Consider the following 15,388-nt stretch of genomic DNA (forward strand, 5'->3'; position numbering starts at 1 on the left):
TAATTTAGATTTAGACACATTTTAAAAAATTCAGGTAATTCTTTTCTTATTATAATTGAGTCCAGGTCGTGTTTGGCACCGACCATGTGTTCGAATCATATTTGGCACCACCGAAATTGTTTGGATTGAAATATGCATTTTTTCTTGTATATCAAAATGACATCGTTTTATCTTGTTAACAGTTGACTAACTTATGTTAGAGTCAATGTAGATTTAGGCACGTTTTAAGAAGTTCGGATAGTTTTTTTGAGTTTTAGTTAAGTTTAGGCCGTATTTGGCACTGGCCATTTTTTCGGATCGTATTTGGCACGATCGAAAATGTTCGGGTTGGAATAGGCACTTTTCCGGTTTTCCCTAACAAATACATATGAGTTCACTCAGAATTAGAGGAGCAAACACCATAGCGTTTTATGGGGTAAAGAACGGCACACAGTTATATTCCAAAACTCATTGGATGGATTATGGATCCATGGGGGAGGGTAGGACTAAAACTTAGCAGCCCCTTTCTTTTTTACTATATCAAAAGAAAACAAAAGGTATATATAATGATACAACAAGACAAAGTCACAATCTTGTCTCTATGTGTTATGTTGGAGCCAAGGTAAGCGCAAAGATAGCTATGAGCAGAGGGTTTCTTCTTAAGCAGGACAAGAAATCATTCTTGCTGATTCTTTGATCTTTGTCGTCATCAAGCAAAATGTACAGCCCTTGAATCTGAAACATGAGATAAACTCAAACGTTTAACTATACATCTTTATCATGGATGAATGAATGAATGAATCTGTTTACACTAACCTCATCCTTGGTCAAGTTTGGGATTGTGGGTTTCAGTACATCTCCAAGCTGAGCCAATGATAAGAAAGAAAAAAGAGTAATAAGTCATAAGAACCCAAAAGGAAGTATGACATAGAGGTGAATATACTTCTTGAATGGAGATATAGCCATCTCCATCTGCGTCACAATGTGAAAAGGATAGCTCGCATGTTTGCTGAAAAAGTGGCTGTGTTGATACATGAGCCGAGGCAAACAAGAACTGCAGAACAATCAGCAGCACAAGAAGAAGGATGAGATCAAATGAATTATATACAAAGAACTTCTAAAAAGGGTGTTTTTCTCCATGAGGATGATTGAGTCATATAAAATGTTACGTTGCAGGGAGTCAGTCCCCTTGAAATTACCTGTCTGAAAGTGATTGATCCTGTCTTCTCCACATCGATGAACCCGAATATCTACAGTGTAAGTAACATTACCGAGGTAGAAACGATGGTAAAAGATGATAAGAGCATAGTCATACTGATACACACAGAGAAAGCAAGGCTCATAACTGACCTCTTTAGAAAGAGTGCAAGGCTTCAATTTGAGAACCCGAAGAAAGTCATGAAGCGTAACACATCCACTGCAAAAAGGATTAAACTTCTTGAGGTCGTATAAAAATAGGTTCATCTTTATAGTTACTTAATACTTATAGGACAAAGGTTACCTTGAATCCGGATTCATGGAAGAAAATGTCTCCAAATACCGCACTGCTTCTGAGTTGCTTATATGAAATAGCTGAAAGGAACAAAGATAAAAGCAAAACAATCACCAGAGAGACAAAAACATGCGTATATAATGATCAGTTTGTTTCATGATGGAGCATGTGTACAGAACATTATCAGAATAATGAGGTTCTACATATCTATCCACGAAACATAACACAATCAAAGAAATGTGACTCCTTGATGTAAATATAAAAAAATCAAGGATAAACTTACCGACTCAACCTTTGCCATTTCAACCATGTAAGTTGAAGGATTTTCCTGCAACAGAAGAAAGAATACATGACTTGTGGGTCAGAGTAATTGTGAGGAAACTACAAGGCATAGATAATGAAAGACAAATGAAGGTATAAAAGAGAGGAAAACACACGCATGAGCTGCACATACCAGCTTTAACTCAGATGCTTTGTTGAGTAGCATCAAGTCCCCATAAGAATGACATGTTTGGACGACATTCAAAGATGATGCAATTGCATGACTTGTCTGTATTCATAAGTATACCATGAGTACTACTTTTCACAATAAAAACAAAAGTAAAAAATGCAGAAAATAATCTCTATCTACCACTAAACACACACCTTCTGCGAGAGACGCACAGCATTTTGTTTTTGATTGTCATTGGGATAAATTACTGGAAGGTATTCCACCTATACAAATACGTACAAAATTCAAAAAAAAAAAAAAACAATCAATTAATAACTAAGGTATTACAGGATATGAACATTGCCAACCTCCATGAAATTGTGAAACTGGGTGAACATTCTGAACATGAGCATCAACAAAGAAATGTTTCCCCTGAAAGTCTCATAAACATCATTAAGGGATACTTTTGTGTGTGTTTTGGGTAAGTAGATAGTGTACAGACACGAAAGAGACTCACCAGGATTGATCAAAATGTACATGGGGATACCGGACGACGACAGGTTGAATGGGGAAACCTGGGATGAAAGCACCGAGTTGGAAGGAAATAATAGCTTTCCCATTGGTAGTGGTTCCTTCCGGGAATAGCAGCAGACGAGGAAATCTACCGCAGGAAGCTTTTCTCTGTATTTACATCCTTGAAAAGCACATTGCGTATCAAATACAAAAATAAATCATGAAAAGGGAAGTGTATGAAACAATCTCTTTATTTAAAACCATACTATATAGTTATCAAATAACATGCAACAGAAACTATATACCTTTATTTCATGCACAGCGTCCTTCTTTGATGCCTGTGAGAATCTATCAACATATATCACCTGAAAAAAACCGAAGCTTTAGTATTAAAATAGGCACCAGAAAATGTTAAGCCAACATGTTGTTGTGACAAAATATTTTGATTTAAAGAAAACACTAGTGGTATTGTACTACCTGCATAGCCCTGATAATAGTTCCAACAAGAGGAAGTGAATCATGGGACTCGGATGCAACAATGGTGGGTGATAGCTCATAGAAGTAGAAGATTGGTTCAATATAAGAAACATGGTTTGATACAACGATGGGAGCAATCTCTCTTCGAGCAGGTTTCCCTTTTCGTCGTATCCACTGATAACTGCAGCACACCAGAAAGTCTAAACTATCTAACACCACTGAAACCATTCACCATGCTAAAGCACTAAGTAAAGTTTTGCTTGTTTTTAACTGACCCGAAAGAGAAGAGGATACATCTGGAACAGAAGCGAGTGACCCACATGATTCTGCATCTCCATCGAGGCATAGGGTTGTGTCTGTCTCTCCACCCAGCGAGTGCTACCTTCGTGGCCAAGTAACCAACAGCCAAGCTAACACCGAAGAGAACAAGCCGAGCCAAAGCAAGCGGGAGGCAAATCACGATCTTGACCGCTTCGTAGAGTCCGTACACTCTTGGTGTGTCGTTCCGAAACGGATCAACCGTGGTGGGGTTTTGAACCGGAGGCTCGGCGTCGCTGAGAAACCGGAAAGGGTTAACCGGATTGAGATTGTCGAATTGGAGACCACGAGGGTGGTGGTTTTGGTCTTGATGATCGAGTACCGAGTCTTCTCCGTCGTCATCGATTGAGATGAGGACCTCTGGTTGGTCGGATGTGATGAGAGGAAGAGACAAATCAGGATCCGACATACTCTCTCAGTCAGTTCCGGTGTGTGTAGAGAGAAGAGAGAGCGGGAGAGATTGGAACACGCTTTGTGGTGGAATGTTTCTTTGTTTCTTTCCAATTATCCTTTTTTTTTTAATACAGGGTTTTGGTTTGAACTTTTGAAAGTAAACTCTTATTTATCCCTCCAATTATTATTTAATGTTTGATTTGCTCACTTTAAAGCTAGTTTGAATTCGATTATGATTGCACATGGATCTCGGTATGGACTGTCATAAATTATGTCAAATTGGAAGTGTATTTAACCACTTAACCTGTAGGATAAAGCTTTTTTTTTTTTTCTTACAATCTTTTTCAACCTCGTCCTTTACTAATCATAATATGATTGATTTACATGCTGAACATGTGTAATCCAAACTATCTCAGAAAAATCTGTGAAAATGTTTAAATGTCTAAAAATTGTTTATATCTGGAATTTTCAAATAAGTAAATGCTTGTCCACCCATAATTGGATTACTTGGCCGACATCCGTACCAATATAACGCTACAGCGTGTGTAAAAATTTAATATGATTTGATTTGAAATGTGTGTTGGTGGTTGCTATTAAATTTAAATGTCGTTGTAAAAAAAAGTATTTAAATGTAAGCCTGGGCCTGTAAGGCATTAAGCATTTGAACTCTCAATGTTAGTTACTTAGTTTTATTGGTTTTTATTGGATAGTGTTACGTGAGTAGGTGTTGGTTAATTGGTCACATTTTATGAATAAAATGGGTTAGATTGATATTAGTCTGGCCACTTATTTCTTATTTTTCTTTTTTTGGGCTTAATCTTTGATGTCAAACAAGCAATAAAAGCACAAGTTTCAGCATAAATCATATTGATTTTTACACAAGTGAATCAGAAGGTTCATGTTCCACTTGCACTGATGACAACGTAGATGCTTTGTTTCATTTCTTTGTATCGGGTCCATTGTTTAGACATCAAACAGCTCATCATCAAAACTACAATCTTTGTGTGATTTGTATGTCCTAACTGCAATATCAAACGCAACTTCTTACAAAAGCCTGTAACGTTCCCTACGAATCTCTCCACGAACCTTTGAAGATTGAACAAGGCACTCCCACAATGACGATACTGTTCTCTGTTGCACAAGTGTTTTAACTCAAGATCCCGATATGTAAGTGTAACGTGACTGAGCTCCCACCAAAAGATCCACAACTTTCTCTGAGGAGATAAAAAAAAAAAGAGAGAGAGAGAGACTAAGTCAGCAAATGAATTGACGTCAGTGATTAAGGACATCTTGTGAATGTAATGAAAATTTTGAAAGCAAACCTGTGAAGAAGCCGATCAATGGAACTGGTTCAACCTTCTTCTGAGAGCTTTCCAGCTTCTGCCTGAAAAATCACCGGACAAGCACATAACGGTTTATGAGTGCAACTGAAATGGAAACTGAAACAGAACACAGATGCATATTTAACTTCACCCACTCACCTAGTGTACTTGGTGAAGAATGGATCTCTCATGAGGTACAATGCCCATAGCAGCTTCCTTCTCCTAAGCTGAACATCAAAACCAAGGAATTTAAGTTAAACCGGTTGGACATATAATGCAACTGAGGTTTGAGATATATCTAACCTCATCCTTTTCAGGTTGAGAGAAATGGATTTGCTTGCTCTTCTCTCCCCACAACTTAAGATTAGAAAGAATCCCCATTCCCAGTATGTCCACAGAAAGGGATATAGCCCAAGGAATCCAAGACCGGACTCCATATCTTCTGATGAAGAGAACGTAGATGAGCGGTCTGGTAATGAAAAGAACCTCACCCATGACAAACAAGGCTCCTTTAACACCCTTCTCAGATAGTAGCTCGGAGAGAGTTTTTCGCTTCTCCTTGATCACTGCAGGAGGCTCTATAACCCCTTGCTGGTTGCTGTGTTGAATCCTTGGAGACCAACCAGAGGTAGGAGATGTTGTTCTTGCGTTCTGACCAAATGAACTCAAAGCTGACATTGCCCGTCCTTCCATGTTCCATGGATTATAAAGATTTTGGTTTCCGGAAAAACGGTTCCTATCTAAATGACCAGCTCTGTTTTGTAGTTCTGATTGGTTAGGAAGTTTGTCGTCGTCATCATTATTAGGTGTTTCCCCTCCATGAAGAAGCATCTTATATCCGGTATTACGAAACAAAGCTAACCTAACGAGAGCCCTGAAAGTTCACATTTGCTCAGATATCAAAACGTCAATAAAGTAGTTTGTTTACACACATCCAAACTTACTTGAAAGCTTCAGTTGCAATAATGAAGTTCCATTTCCTGTCTGCTCCGTAGAAGTGTTCAGCAGCCACTTCCACAACGGTTTCCAAGTCCTTAAGGATGGAGATGAGTAGGGGATAAGAAAGGGATGATGAAGAATCAGTCCCGGATGGTCCAGTATGAGCACGGGTGGTTGGAACAGTTTCAATGATGTGTTCATTGATGGTTGTGAATATGCCCAAGAAAGCCGTAACTGCCAACGAGATTTACCAAAAAACTTTCCATCAAAAACAAGAACGAAACATTCTTTAAGATTTGATGAATTTATCAAAGACTTAAGGCCACTAAACATGTGCGAGAGGTACAAGTAAAGCAGAAGCAGTTAACAAAAAAAAAGAACCTGCTTCGGGTCCAATCTCTGAAGTAGTAAACTTCTCAGGAAGCAGCCATGTCAATCCCTGCCAAATCCCAAACAAGCAATTAAAGATCAAAAATCCCATCAAATCAACAATAATAACAAATTCAAGCAAAATGAATCATCATCTTACGTTGGCAAGAGATCCTAAGGAATGCACATACTCTCTGTTTCTCCATACCCATTCCTTATACGCTTCCATGGAGTTTCAGATTACGTTCCAACTGAATCTCTCTATTTCACAGGAGAGAGAGATTCCGAAACAAAGATCATCCCTTTTTTTTTTTTTTCTCCTTCGGTTCTTGTTGGGTTACTGGAGACTAGGACCGATCTTGTCCGTCTAAATTCACAGTCTGTTAAATCAACGGTTACGCTGCGATGAGTCAACAGTAATAGGCCTTATCTAGTGGTTTTATATATATTTGAGGCCTACTTTTTTTTTTGGTAAAATATTTGAGGCCTACTTAAAGAGCCCAACAGTATTAAACGTTGCCGTTTTCAGAATTTTTGACATTGGTTCGTCGTCCTTGTCTTGGTTGCTGCAATTAGTGACTACGAAGACGAAAACCCTAGACAGAGCTAGAGTTTGTTGATTGGGATCATCGACGACGATGCAACTAACTCTTGAATTCGGGTATGTTTATTCGTTTGTATGTGAATTTACTTTCGAAATCTCTCAAATCTCAGTGAGTTTTGCTTCTTAGATTAGTGTGAACGATTGGATATTATATGTGTATGTGTGTAGTTTCTCTGTTCACTGATTATAACTTTGATTTGATCGATAGAGGTGGTTTAGAGCTGCTCTGTGATTCTGAAAAGATCCATAAAGTAAACGTCGATTTGCCCCATGGAGCAGATGAGGCAAAGCTTCAATCTTTTATGTGTTTTTTCTTTAAATCATTTTATTATTATGATTTATCTAAAGACTTATTGTGTTCTTCTTATAAATTAGTTAACAATGAAGCATTTGCTTTCGTGGGTTCGCACAAATGTGATCAAAGAGAGGCCTGAGATGTTCATCAAGGGAGATACTGTGTATTGTCTCTTGCTTCTCTTCTTTCCATCACCTCAATCTTTCAAGGTTTAATTAACTGATAATTTTTTATTAACATGGAAAAATTTGATTCTTGTTTGCAGGAGACCTGGTGTTCTTGTGCTCGTGAATGACTGTGATTGGGAGCTTAGTGGTCAGCTCGAGACCACAATTGAAGACAAAGATGTTATCGTTTTCATCTCCACATTGCACGGTGGATAACAGTAATCATAGCTGTGGGGATCATCACACAAGAACCTCTTAACTATCTATGTTCTTCACTTCTGTTATGTAATCTCTGCAACTAATGTGTTTGTTTACTACTGATAAATGTGATTTCACATAAATCTCAATACACTATTTGTGGCAACCAGACCCGTTAAGTTGATATGAGTAAAACATTTCGGGAGACCAATTCGTTGTAGCGTGTGAGGAAAACAATACATAATCACATGGTTTAAATTGACAAGTCATCAATTTTGAAGGTTTTAAATTGTTTGTTAAATAAATTTATGGTTTAAAGTGTTTTTTATAGGATTTTATCCTATTCATACCCTCGCCTTGATGGAGATTCTGGTGGCGTCTAGGTCGGTTTCTGGCTGAATTGTAGGGTCATTTACAAAGGCATTGTTGTTTGCTCAAATTAGGGTTTACAACTTTCTAAAGGCATTTTGTCGGCTGATTCTGCTTTCTCTGAAATTGTTTGGAGTTGGATCATTTGAAGCTAAGGAGCATGGTTAGTTCTTGATCTTCGATCGTTTTCCTCGTAGTTTCTGTGTTCTTTCTTGTTCAATAGTATCTTGTCTGAATGCAATTCCTAGGTTTTGATGAATTTTGAATTACGGTTTCATGATGTGAAGGAAAAACTGTAACTTTGAATAATTGGCAGGTTCTTCAAAACGATATTGATCTGTTGAACCCACCAGCTGAGCTTGAGAAGAGGAAGCACAAGCTCAAGCGTCTTGTTCAGTCCCCGAACTCATTTTTCATGGTAATTTTTTACCTTTGTTTAAGTTGTAACCTTTTTGCTGTTTATCATCAGTCTTTGCATCGGTTTGATGTTTAAAACCATTGTGACAAAAAAAAAAAACCATTGTGAATTGATTTTTTTCTAATTGGTTTAATCAAATATTAAACTTCTTTTTTTTTCTTTATGTGATTGGGTTTTGATGTAGGATGTGAAGTGCCAAGGCTGCTTTAACATGTAAGCTTTCCTTGACCTTTTAGAACTCTTTTATTTTGAATCTGTACATGTGTTTTGCTATGTAATTTATGACGAATGGTGTGGGTTGGGTTTTTGCAGTACGACAGTGTTCAACCACTCGCAGACGGTTGTGGTGTGCGGAAACTGCCAGACTGTGTTGTGCCAACCTACAGGAGGGAAGGCAAGGCTCACTGAAGGTTGCTCTTTCAGGAAAAAGTTATGAAGAAGATGACTCAGCCACATTTTTTCCCTTAATTTCTTTTATGAATTTGGGATCATTTTTTGAGCTAGTAAAATCTATGACTTGTGACTTTAAAGCATGGATCTTTGGAGTTGAGTAGAAGTTTGCTCATTTATCAATGCGTTTATTACATCCTGAGTTTTTTTTTCAGATGCTCAATGTCTATTCATTACACACAAGTTTAAGGAAAACAAAAAGTTGTGAAGTCAAGCTGTAGATTTGTCACCAAACTTGTGTAGTGTTAGTGAAAGTTTGGTTTATACTCTTCGTGAATCTTTTCTTTCAAACCAAGTCTTTCTCTTTCTTTATATATCTTATGCTTCAGTCATGTGTTTTGAACTGTGTCTGGAGCTCTGATAGTATCCTTCTTCAGAAGGGCACTCTTGTCATCTTACTCAATCTTCCATGACTGTTTGAGCCTTTCATTTAATCAATTCTCATATATAATATACGATGATGGATGCTACTTCTGTTTATTTAATTATCATTATCACTTAGCTTTTATAGCAATCAACACCGACGCGAAGTAAAGCAAAAATGGCTTTTATTAGCACTTGTTAAATTGTGTCTGGTAAGGTTCTGTTTTCCATTAAAGATCGAAAGCTTTGTTGTGATACATTCAGGTTCAAGATTCTCAAAACTCTTTTGATGTCTTCTTCCTTTTTATTTTTGTTTCAAAATCAGTCTCCTTATTTATAACAAATCTTTTCAACTTGATCAACACTCTTTCAACTACTACTTCATTCAAGTATCCCATCAAGAAACAGAGCTCTAGGATCGTGTGTGATCATGGTGGAAGAGAAGAAACCCGGAAACGAAACACTGGTTAATCCAACAGCTAAAAGATTTGTTACTACAAGCATCAGAGCTTGTCCCTATTGCTTGGGGCAAAGCAAGAACAGTGAAAACTTTCTCCAGCAGGTGGAGAGTGATCATATCAAGATTAGAGAAGATACCGACATGTTTATCAAACTTGTCTACCCATCCTTGCTTCTCCAAAAACACCCTCTGCAAAGAGCAGCTTCACGCGGTCTTACAAAACTTGAAAGAAACTATCCTGCTCGCCACTGTATGCGTGCAAGAGAAGCAAGAAGGGAAACTGAAGATGCAGAGTGATCTCGACTCTCTTTCTGCGAGAATCGATCTTAGTTTGAAAGATTGTGGACTGCTGATGAAAAGAGACGTTCTCGAAGAAGTTACACAATCAATTCAAGACTTGGAAACGTTCAGCGTCAGAGAGCTGCTTGCCCGGCTTCAGATAGGTCGCTTAGAGTCAAAAATCAAGGCCCTTGAGCAGCTAGTCGAGGTAATGAAAGATGATGAAAAAGCGGTTATAACCGCTTTGGTTCGGACCGATGTCGCGTCTTTGGTGAAGCTTTTGACAGCCACTTCGCTTAGTGCAAGAGAGAACGCTGTGACTGTGATCTGCTCTTTAGCGGAATCAAGCCAATGCGAGAACTGGCTTGTCTCAGAGAACGCATTGCCACCATTGATAAGGCTGCTCGAATCCGGAAGCCACGTTGCTAATGAGAAAGCTGTTATGTCGTTGCAGAGATTGTCGTTTTCATCGGAGACATCGCGTTTGATTGTTGGACACGGAGGGGTTAGTCCGTTGATCAAGATTTGCAAAACAGGGGACTCTGTTTCTCAAGCTGCTTCCGCTTGTACTTTGAAGAACATTTCCTCTGTTCCTGAAGTAAGACAGAACCTTGCGGAAGAAGGAATCGTTAAAGTGATGATAAACATGCTTAACTGCGGAGTTCTGATGGGATCTAAAGGACACGCAGCCGAGTGTCTTCAGAATCTCACTTCCAGCAACGAAGCTCTTCGAAGATTGGTTATATCAGAGAATGGGGTTCAAACTCTGCTCGCTTACTTAGACGGACTTCTCCCTCAAGAACCTGGAGTTGCGGCTATTAGGAATCTCGTTGGCTCTGTTTCTGTTGAGACTTACGTCAAGATCATCCCAAGTTTAGTCCATGTTCTTGAATCAGGATCAACAGGAGCGAAGCAAGCGGCTGCATTGACTCTCTACAGGATGGCTACATCAAATGAGACAAAGAGAATGATCGGTGAGTCAGATTGTATCCCTTTGCTGTTAAGAATGCTGGAAGCTAAAGAGAATGGAGCTAGAGAGGTTGCTGCTCAAGCTATAGCGAGCTTGGTTACTGTTCCAAGGAACTGCAGAGAAGTGGAGAGAGATGAGAAGAGTGTGATGAGTCTTGTGTTGCTGCTTGAGCCTAGTCCGAGCAATTCAGCCAAGAAGTATGCGGTTTTGGTTTTGGCGGCTCTGTGTTCGAGCAGGAAGTGTAAGAAGCTGATTGTTTCTGGTGGCGCTGTTGGTTATCTGAAGAAGTTGTCGGAAGTGGAGGTTCCTGGTTCGAAGAAGCTTCTTGAGAGGATTGAGAAAGGGAAACTGAAAAGTTTCTTTAGTAGGAAGTAGAGAGAGGGAAGAAGAAAATGAGACAGATCATTTGGTGTGATTTTATAATCTATATGAAACTTATCTAGGTCTGTGCATTTCATAATCAGTATAAGATTTAGATCCCTTCAACTTTACAAGATATTGTACACATTTCCATAAAGCAAAATAGTGTTTTATTAATTTTGTAAAGAGTCGCAACATGAATGTTTTCCTATATATCTCAACAACAAACAAAAATACAAAGACCCTTTTGAAGAAAAAAAAAGGATCAAACAACAAACCTCAGTTCTTGAAAATGATAAAGAGGTTTTGGAGATAAGAATCAAGAAGTGGTAGAGATTCTGATGCCGCTAAGAACATAGCCTCCAAAAGAGCTCATCTGCATGTGAGGGTGACTTCTCGATGGAAGCACCTGCATTTTTACACAATCCCATTTCATTATTCTCAACAACACCTCCTCTCGAACAATGATCTATCTATTGGATCATCATACCTGATATTCGCGTAGCCAGGGTTCTGTTATTTGCAGATTGATGGCCATCTTCCCTTGCTGAAGATTGTGCATACATGTCGCCAGAGGCTGTGAATGTTCCATCATTATGAGATTCGGTTCTTATGCAAAACTAAAACATATTGAAAAGCTTTCTTTCTTATGACACATTACCTGTAAATACTGATGATATATTGCAAAGGGAGCAGAGTAGGAGAGCAGTGGCAACACATCTTTAGCTAAGATCCATGGGTCTTGGTCTTGTGCTGCCATGATTAGGCTGCCAAAAATAACACGACACAAGTGACACACTATTACAGGACAACATATATGAACCGAAACCAAATTCTATTTCATAGTACTCACCTAGAGAAACCGTTTTCTTTCCACATTTCTACAGCTTCTTTTGAAGCTTTGGCTCCAGGTTGTGGGGCCTTGATAATTTTGCTCTCAGGGACAACATCATCTACTTCTCTGGCCTCAGCTGTCACAGATGCATCTTCTACCATATCAGATGCAGATGATTCCTGCATTATACAAATCAGTACCTTTTTGTTAGAACCAGAAGATTTACAAAACTAGGACTCAAGAGAAACGGTAGAGGTTGGAAACTTGCACTGATATTAATCTCAGACTTGCAAACTCCTCCCTGTTGATTGTTTACTTCAGGAGACGCAGTTTTGGGTGGCGAGAGCTCGTTTATAGATGAATGAACGATCCTACAACACGCCCAGCAATGTCAACTACAGATGGTTTTTATAATTAGAAACTGCAGAGAAAAGGGGAAAGTTGAACGAAGATACCTCTCTTTAATCTTGTCGGTAAAGTTGAACATCCTAACCATATCCACAGAGGAAGGAGAATCCCCTTTATACGTACTGCAAACATAACCAGTGCCTCCTAATCGTTCAGCCACTGCACCAGTGACAAGGCCACCAACCATATCCACCACTAGCACATCCGAGTATGCAGTGACATTAGCCATCGTTAGCAAAAGAGACAATGCGTCTACACGTATGAATCTACAACACAAGAAACACAATACCAAACATATATGTTGTTATTTTAAAACAGTGAGAATTCAAAATCTCAACAGAGTATATACAGTTGAAGAAGGAAACAAAGTATACATACCCGATTCTAGCTGGATATTTCTTGAAATAAGCTTCACAGATACTGGCAAAAAACATAAACAGATTCGAGAATAAGACAAACTAAAAGAAGTTAAAAACAGAAGAAGAAGAAGAAGACAGAAAATATACACATACCTTCGAGCAAAAGGGCGTCTTAATAGCACCTTTGGCGCATACTTCTTCTGCTTCTTAAGCTTATATTTTTCCTAAAAAATCAGAAAACAAGATTAAAAGCTAAAAATCAAAGTCCAAGCAGAGACAGAGAGAGAAGTAAACAGTAAAGAGACATATGTACCTGAGACAACTGAAACTTCTTGTCAAATGTTGAGCTGTTTGCAATCAGTGCTTCAATAATCTCTTCACCTTTTGCACCCTCTCTACACCATTAACAAACAAACAAAAAAGAGTTAGCATCTTGAATATTTAAATATATATAGAGAAAGAGAGCAAGAGAGAAGTTAAGGTTTATTGTACAAAACCTGCGCATAGCTTCAATCTCTTCAACAGTGAGGTTTTGAGATTCATTATTGTCGATAAGTTCCCTATTATCTCTACCATCATCGTCTATTACATTAACGCTGCTGCTTCTTTCTGCCATTCAGCAAAACATCAATTCAATCAATCCCATAACCAATCAACATTATAATATACAAAAAATAAAGATTCTTTCAATGTGAGTTTGGGGAGAAAAGACGGAACCTTTTTTGGATGGGAAGAATGCGAGAGAGGAAAGAACCTTCTTCTCCGTTTCGACTTGGAACAGAGATCCGAACGGAGCTCCTATCAACGGCTTCAAAGAGTAATTCGTATTCCCGATTTTAAATATACTGTTTTAAAAGAAATAAAAAAAAAAGCTAAATTCAATTCAATCCAATCAAATATATAATTAGAGGAAAGAGGAATGAATCTGAAAGAAAGAAGGAAGACTCACGCGCCACTAGATAGACGAGCGAAGACGAGACGGTCTCCATCGTTCACGTCCAGCAACACGCTGCAACCTTCGCTAGCGAATCTCGGATTCGGATCTTGAGCCTTGTTGTTGTTATTCTTGATTCTCCGACATAGCCTGATCCTTACTGTGCTCCATCGAGACAGAAGGAGAAATAAACTGCAGTTTTTTTTTGTTTTTTTTTGAGTTTTAATTTTCAGTTTAGAGACAAGTGAACGAGGATTACTAATCCTGGATTAGTGTGTAAAACCCTAACGTCACGATGGTTTCGCCGGTTAAGAAGAAGAGTGAGTTTTATGTTGAATCGGGCCTGATTAAAAGCCCATTGGACGTTTTAATTTTTTATTCATAGAGATGTGTGCCACGTCGGTTTTCGAAGACGCGGGGATATTATTAACAGAGTCAGAGATATGATCCAGTGTGAAGACGTCTTTGGTGGACACACACGCGTGCCAAATATTTGGGTAATAAATTGTCAACTGAAATCGACGGTTTAGAATGATTTAGGATCTCAGTGCGTTAAACAAACGGCGACGTTTTGTTTTCTTATTGAGAAACGAAGATGGCCGAACAAGCCCTATCTCCCACAAAACAGAGTCCCTCTCTGTTCCCTCATCTCTAGGAGTCTTAAAACAGAGATCGTATTCATACTATCTCCTAAGGTATCTTTAATCGAATTTGTGATTATGAGTCTTGTTTCTTCGATCCAAATCGACTCTAAGGTTCAAACTTGTTAGAACTTGCGAGTTTTGCTGGCTGAAAGGCTGAGACTTTACTGCACTTTCATTAGATTTTTCAAAGGCCTCTTCTTTGTGTGTTTTTTTTCTAGAGAGAAGATGGCGAGTGGTACGTTATTAGATGTATCGAGAGCAGAGCTTGGTCTAGTGGTTATGTATCTGAACAAAGCAGAGGCAAGGGATAAGCTATGCAGAGCTATACAGTACGGTTCCAAGTTCTTGAGCGGTGGACAACCTGGTACTGCTCAAAACGTTGATAAATCCACTAGCTTAGCCAGGAAAGTCTTTCGTCTTTTCAAGGTTCCTTTCTTTTTTTTTTCTCGATTTCTTTCTTCTTTTTGATTTTGTAACTCGCTCTGTTTTAAACTCTGTTTATTTATTTATTTATTATTGTTTGCAGTTTGTTAATGATCTGCATGGTCTTATCAGTCCTGTCCCTAAAGGAACTCCACTTCCTCCCGTTTTACTTGGAAAGGTGCTTCGCCTTTTATACAGAAACTATAAGTGAACTGTTCAGACACACTGGGGATCAATCCGTGGTTTGATTTTGGTGTTTGTTATTATTTTGCAGTCCAAGAACGCACTTTTTGTCTACATTCTTGTTCTTGGATCAAATTGTCTGGCTTGGGAGATTCAGGAATCTTAAGGTCAGAGAATAGTTTTTGTTCAGGTTTCTTGTGTGTAATCTAATGTTCTTATTTATTTACATAACAGAACAAAGAGAGAGCTGAGTTACTAGGACGTATATCACTTTTTGCTGGATGGGATCATCTGTCTGTACTTACTTTTTTAGTTGAGGTTCGTCTTTTTATTTGCTTCACAGTAATTCCTTATTTACATATTATTCCGCACCTAATTATATATATATTTTTATTAGATTGGTGAGATTGGAAGGCTATCTTCATCAATGAAGAAGA

The 15,388-nt window shown here is 38.5% G+C and overlaps 6 protein-coding genes and 1 pseudogene across 6 annotated transcripts; 4 read left to right on the forward strand and 3 right to left on the reverse strand.

The window, feature by feature from the left end:
- Positions 1–482: 482 nt before the first annotated feature.
- LOC108846998 (lysophospholipid acyltransferase LPEAT2) lies at positions 483–3,740 on the reverse strand. Its single transcript, XM_018620168.2, has 14 exons — positions 3,167–3,740; positions 2,892–3,072; positions 2,720–2,779; positions 2,419–2,582; positions 2,270–2,333; positions 2,117–2,185; positions 1,926–2,021; positions 1,755–1,799; positions 1,481–1,551; positions 1,330–1,396; positions 1,179–1,229; positions 923–1,033; positions 796–843; positions 483–714 (listed from the first exon to the last, which is right to left on the reverse strand). Exons 1-14 carry the CDS (start codon positions 3,616–3,618, stop codon positions 586–588), a joined length of 1,608 nt encoding a protein of 535 aa, XP_018475670.1. The 5' UTR covers positions 3,619–3,740; the 3' UTR covers positions 483–585.
- Positions 3,741–4,518: 778 nt separating this feature from the next.
- On the reverse strand, positions 4,519–6,553 carry LOC108847000 (peroxisome biogenesis protein 16). The gene is made up of 7 exons (XM_018620170.2): positions 6,393–6,553; positions 6,245–6,302; positions 5,869–6,097; positions 5,228–5,798; positions 5,084–5,151; positions 4,925–4,986; positions 4,519–4,816 (listed from the first exon to the last, which is right to left on the reverse strand). Exons 1-7 carry the CDS (start codon positions 6,459–6,461, stop codon positions 4,755–4,757), a joined length of 1,119 nt encoding a protein of 372 aa, XP_018475672.1. The 5' UTR covers positions 6,462–6,553; the 3' UTR covers positions 4,519–4,754.
- A 202-nt stretch (positions 6,554–6,755) lies between these two features.
- LOC108847004 (ubiquitin-related modifier 1 homolog 1) lies at positions 6,756–7,662 on the forward strand. The gene is made up of 4 exons (XM_018620177.2): positions 6,756–6,893; positions 7,045–7,120; positions 7,212–7,294; positions 7,397–7,662. The coding sequence occupies exons 1-4, from the start codon at positions 6,871–6,873 to the stop codon at positions 7,512–7,514; spliced, it is 300 nt and encodes a 99-aa protein (XP_018475679.1). The 5' UTR covers positions 6,756–6,870; the 3' UTR covers positions 7,515–7,662.
- Positions 7,663–7,791: 129 nt separating this feature from the next.
- LOC108847006 (40S ribosomal protein S27-2-like) lies at positions 7,792–8,953 on the forward strand. The gene is made up of 4 exons (XM_018620179.2): positions 7,792–8,028; positions 8,182–8,283; positions 8,468–8,496; positions 8,596–8,953. The coding sequence occupies exons 1-4, from the start codon at positions 8,026–8,028 to the stop codon at positions 8,717–8,719; spliced, it is 258 nt and encodes an 85-aa protein (XP_018475681.1). The 5' UTR covers positions 7,792–8,025; the 3' UTR covers positions 8,720–8,953.
- Positions 8,954–9,526: 573 nt separating this feature from the next.
- LOC108846996 (uncharacterized) lies at positions 9,527–11,183 on the forward strand. The gene is given in 2 exon segments (XM_018620167.2): positions 9,527–9,568; positions 9,570–11,183. Coding segments are annotated over 2 exon segments (1,653 nt in total). The 3' UTR covers positions 11,181–11,183.
- A 137-nt stretch (positions 11,184–11,320) lies between these two features.
- LOC108846999 (uncharacterized) lies at positions 11,321–13,961 on the reverse strand (the record flags this gene model as incomplete). Its single annotated transcript, XM_057000265.1, has 12 exons — positions 11,321–11,574; positions 11,656–11,742; positions 11,827–11,932; positions 12,019–12,179; positions 12,269–12,371; positions 12,456–12,674; positions 12,787–12,828; positions 12,921–12,991; positions 13,081–13,162; positions 13,265–13,376; positions 13,485–13,612; positions 13,717–13,961. Coding segments are annotated over 12 exons (1,446 nt in total), but the record flags the coding sequence as incomplete, so codon positions are not given.
- Positions 13,962–14,264: 303 nt separating this feature from the next.
- LOC130505663 (peroxisomal membrane protein 11D-like) lies at positions 14,265–15,384 on the forward strand (annotated as a pseudogene).
- Positions 15,385–15,388: the final 4 nt, after the last annotated feature.

The sequence above is a fragment of the Raphanus sativus genome, unplaced genomic scaffold (assembly GCF_000801105.2).
Source record: "Raphanus sativus cultivar WK10039 unplaced genomic scaffold, ASM80110v3 Scaffold2470, whole genome shotgun sequence".
Lineage (NCBI taxonomy): Eukaryota > Viridiplantae > Streptophyta > Magnoliopsida > Brassicales > Brassicaceae > Raphanus > Raphanus sativus.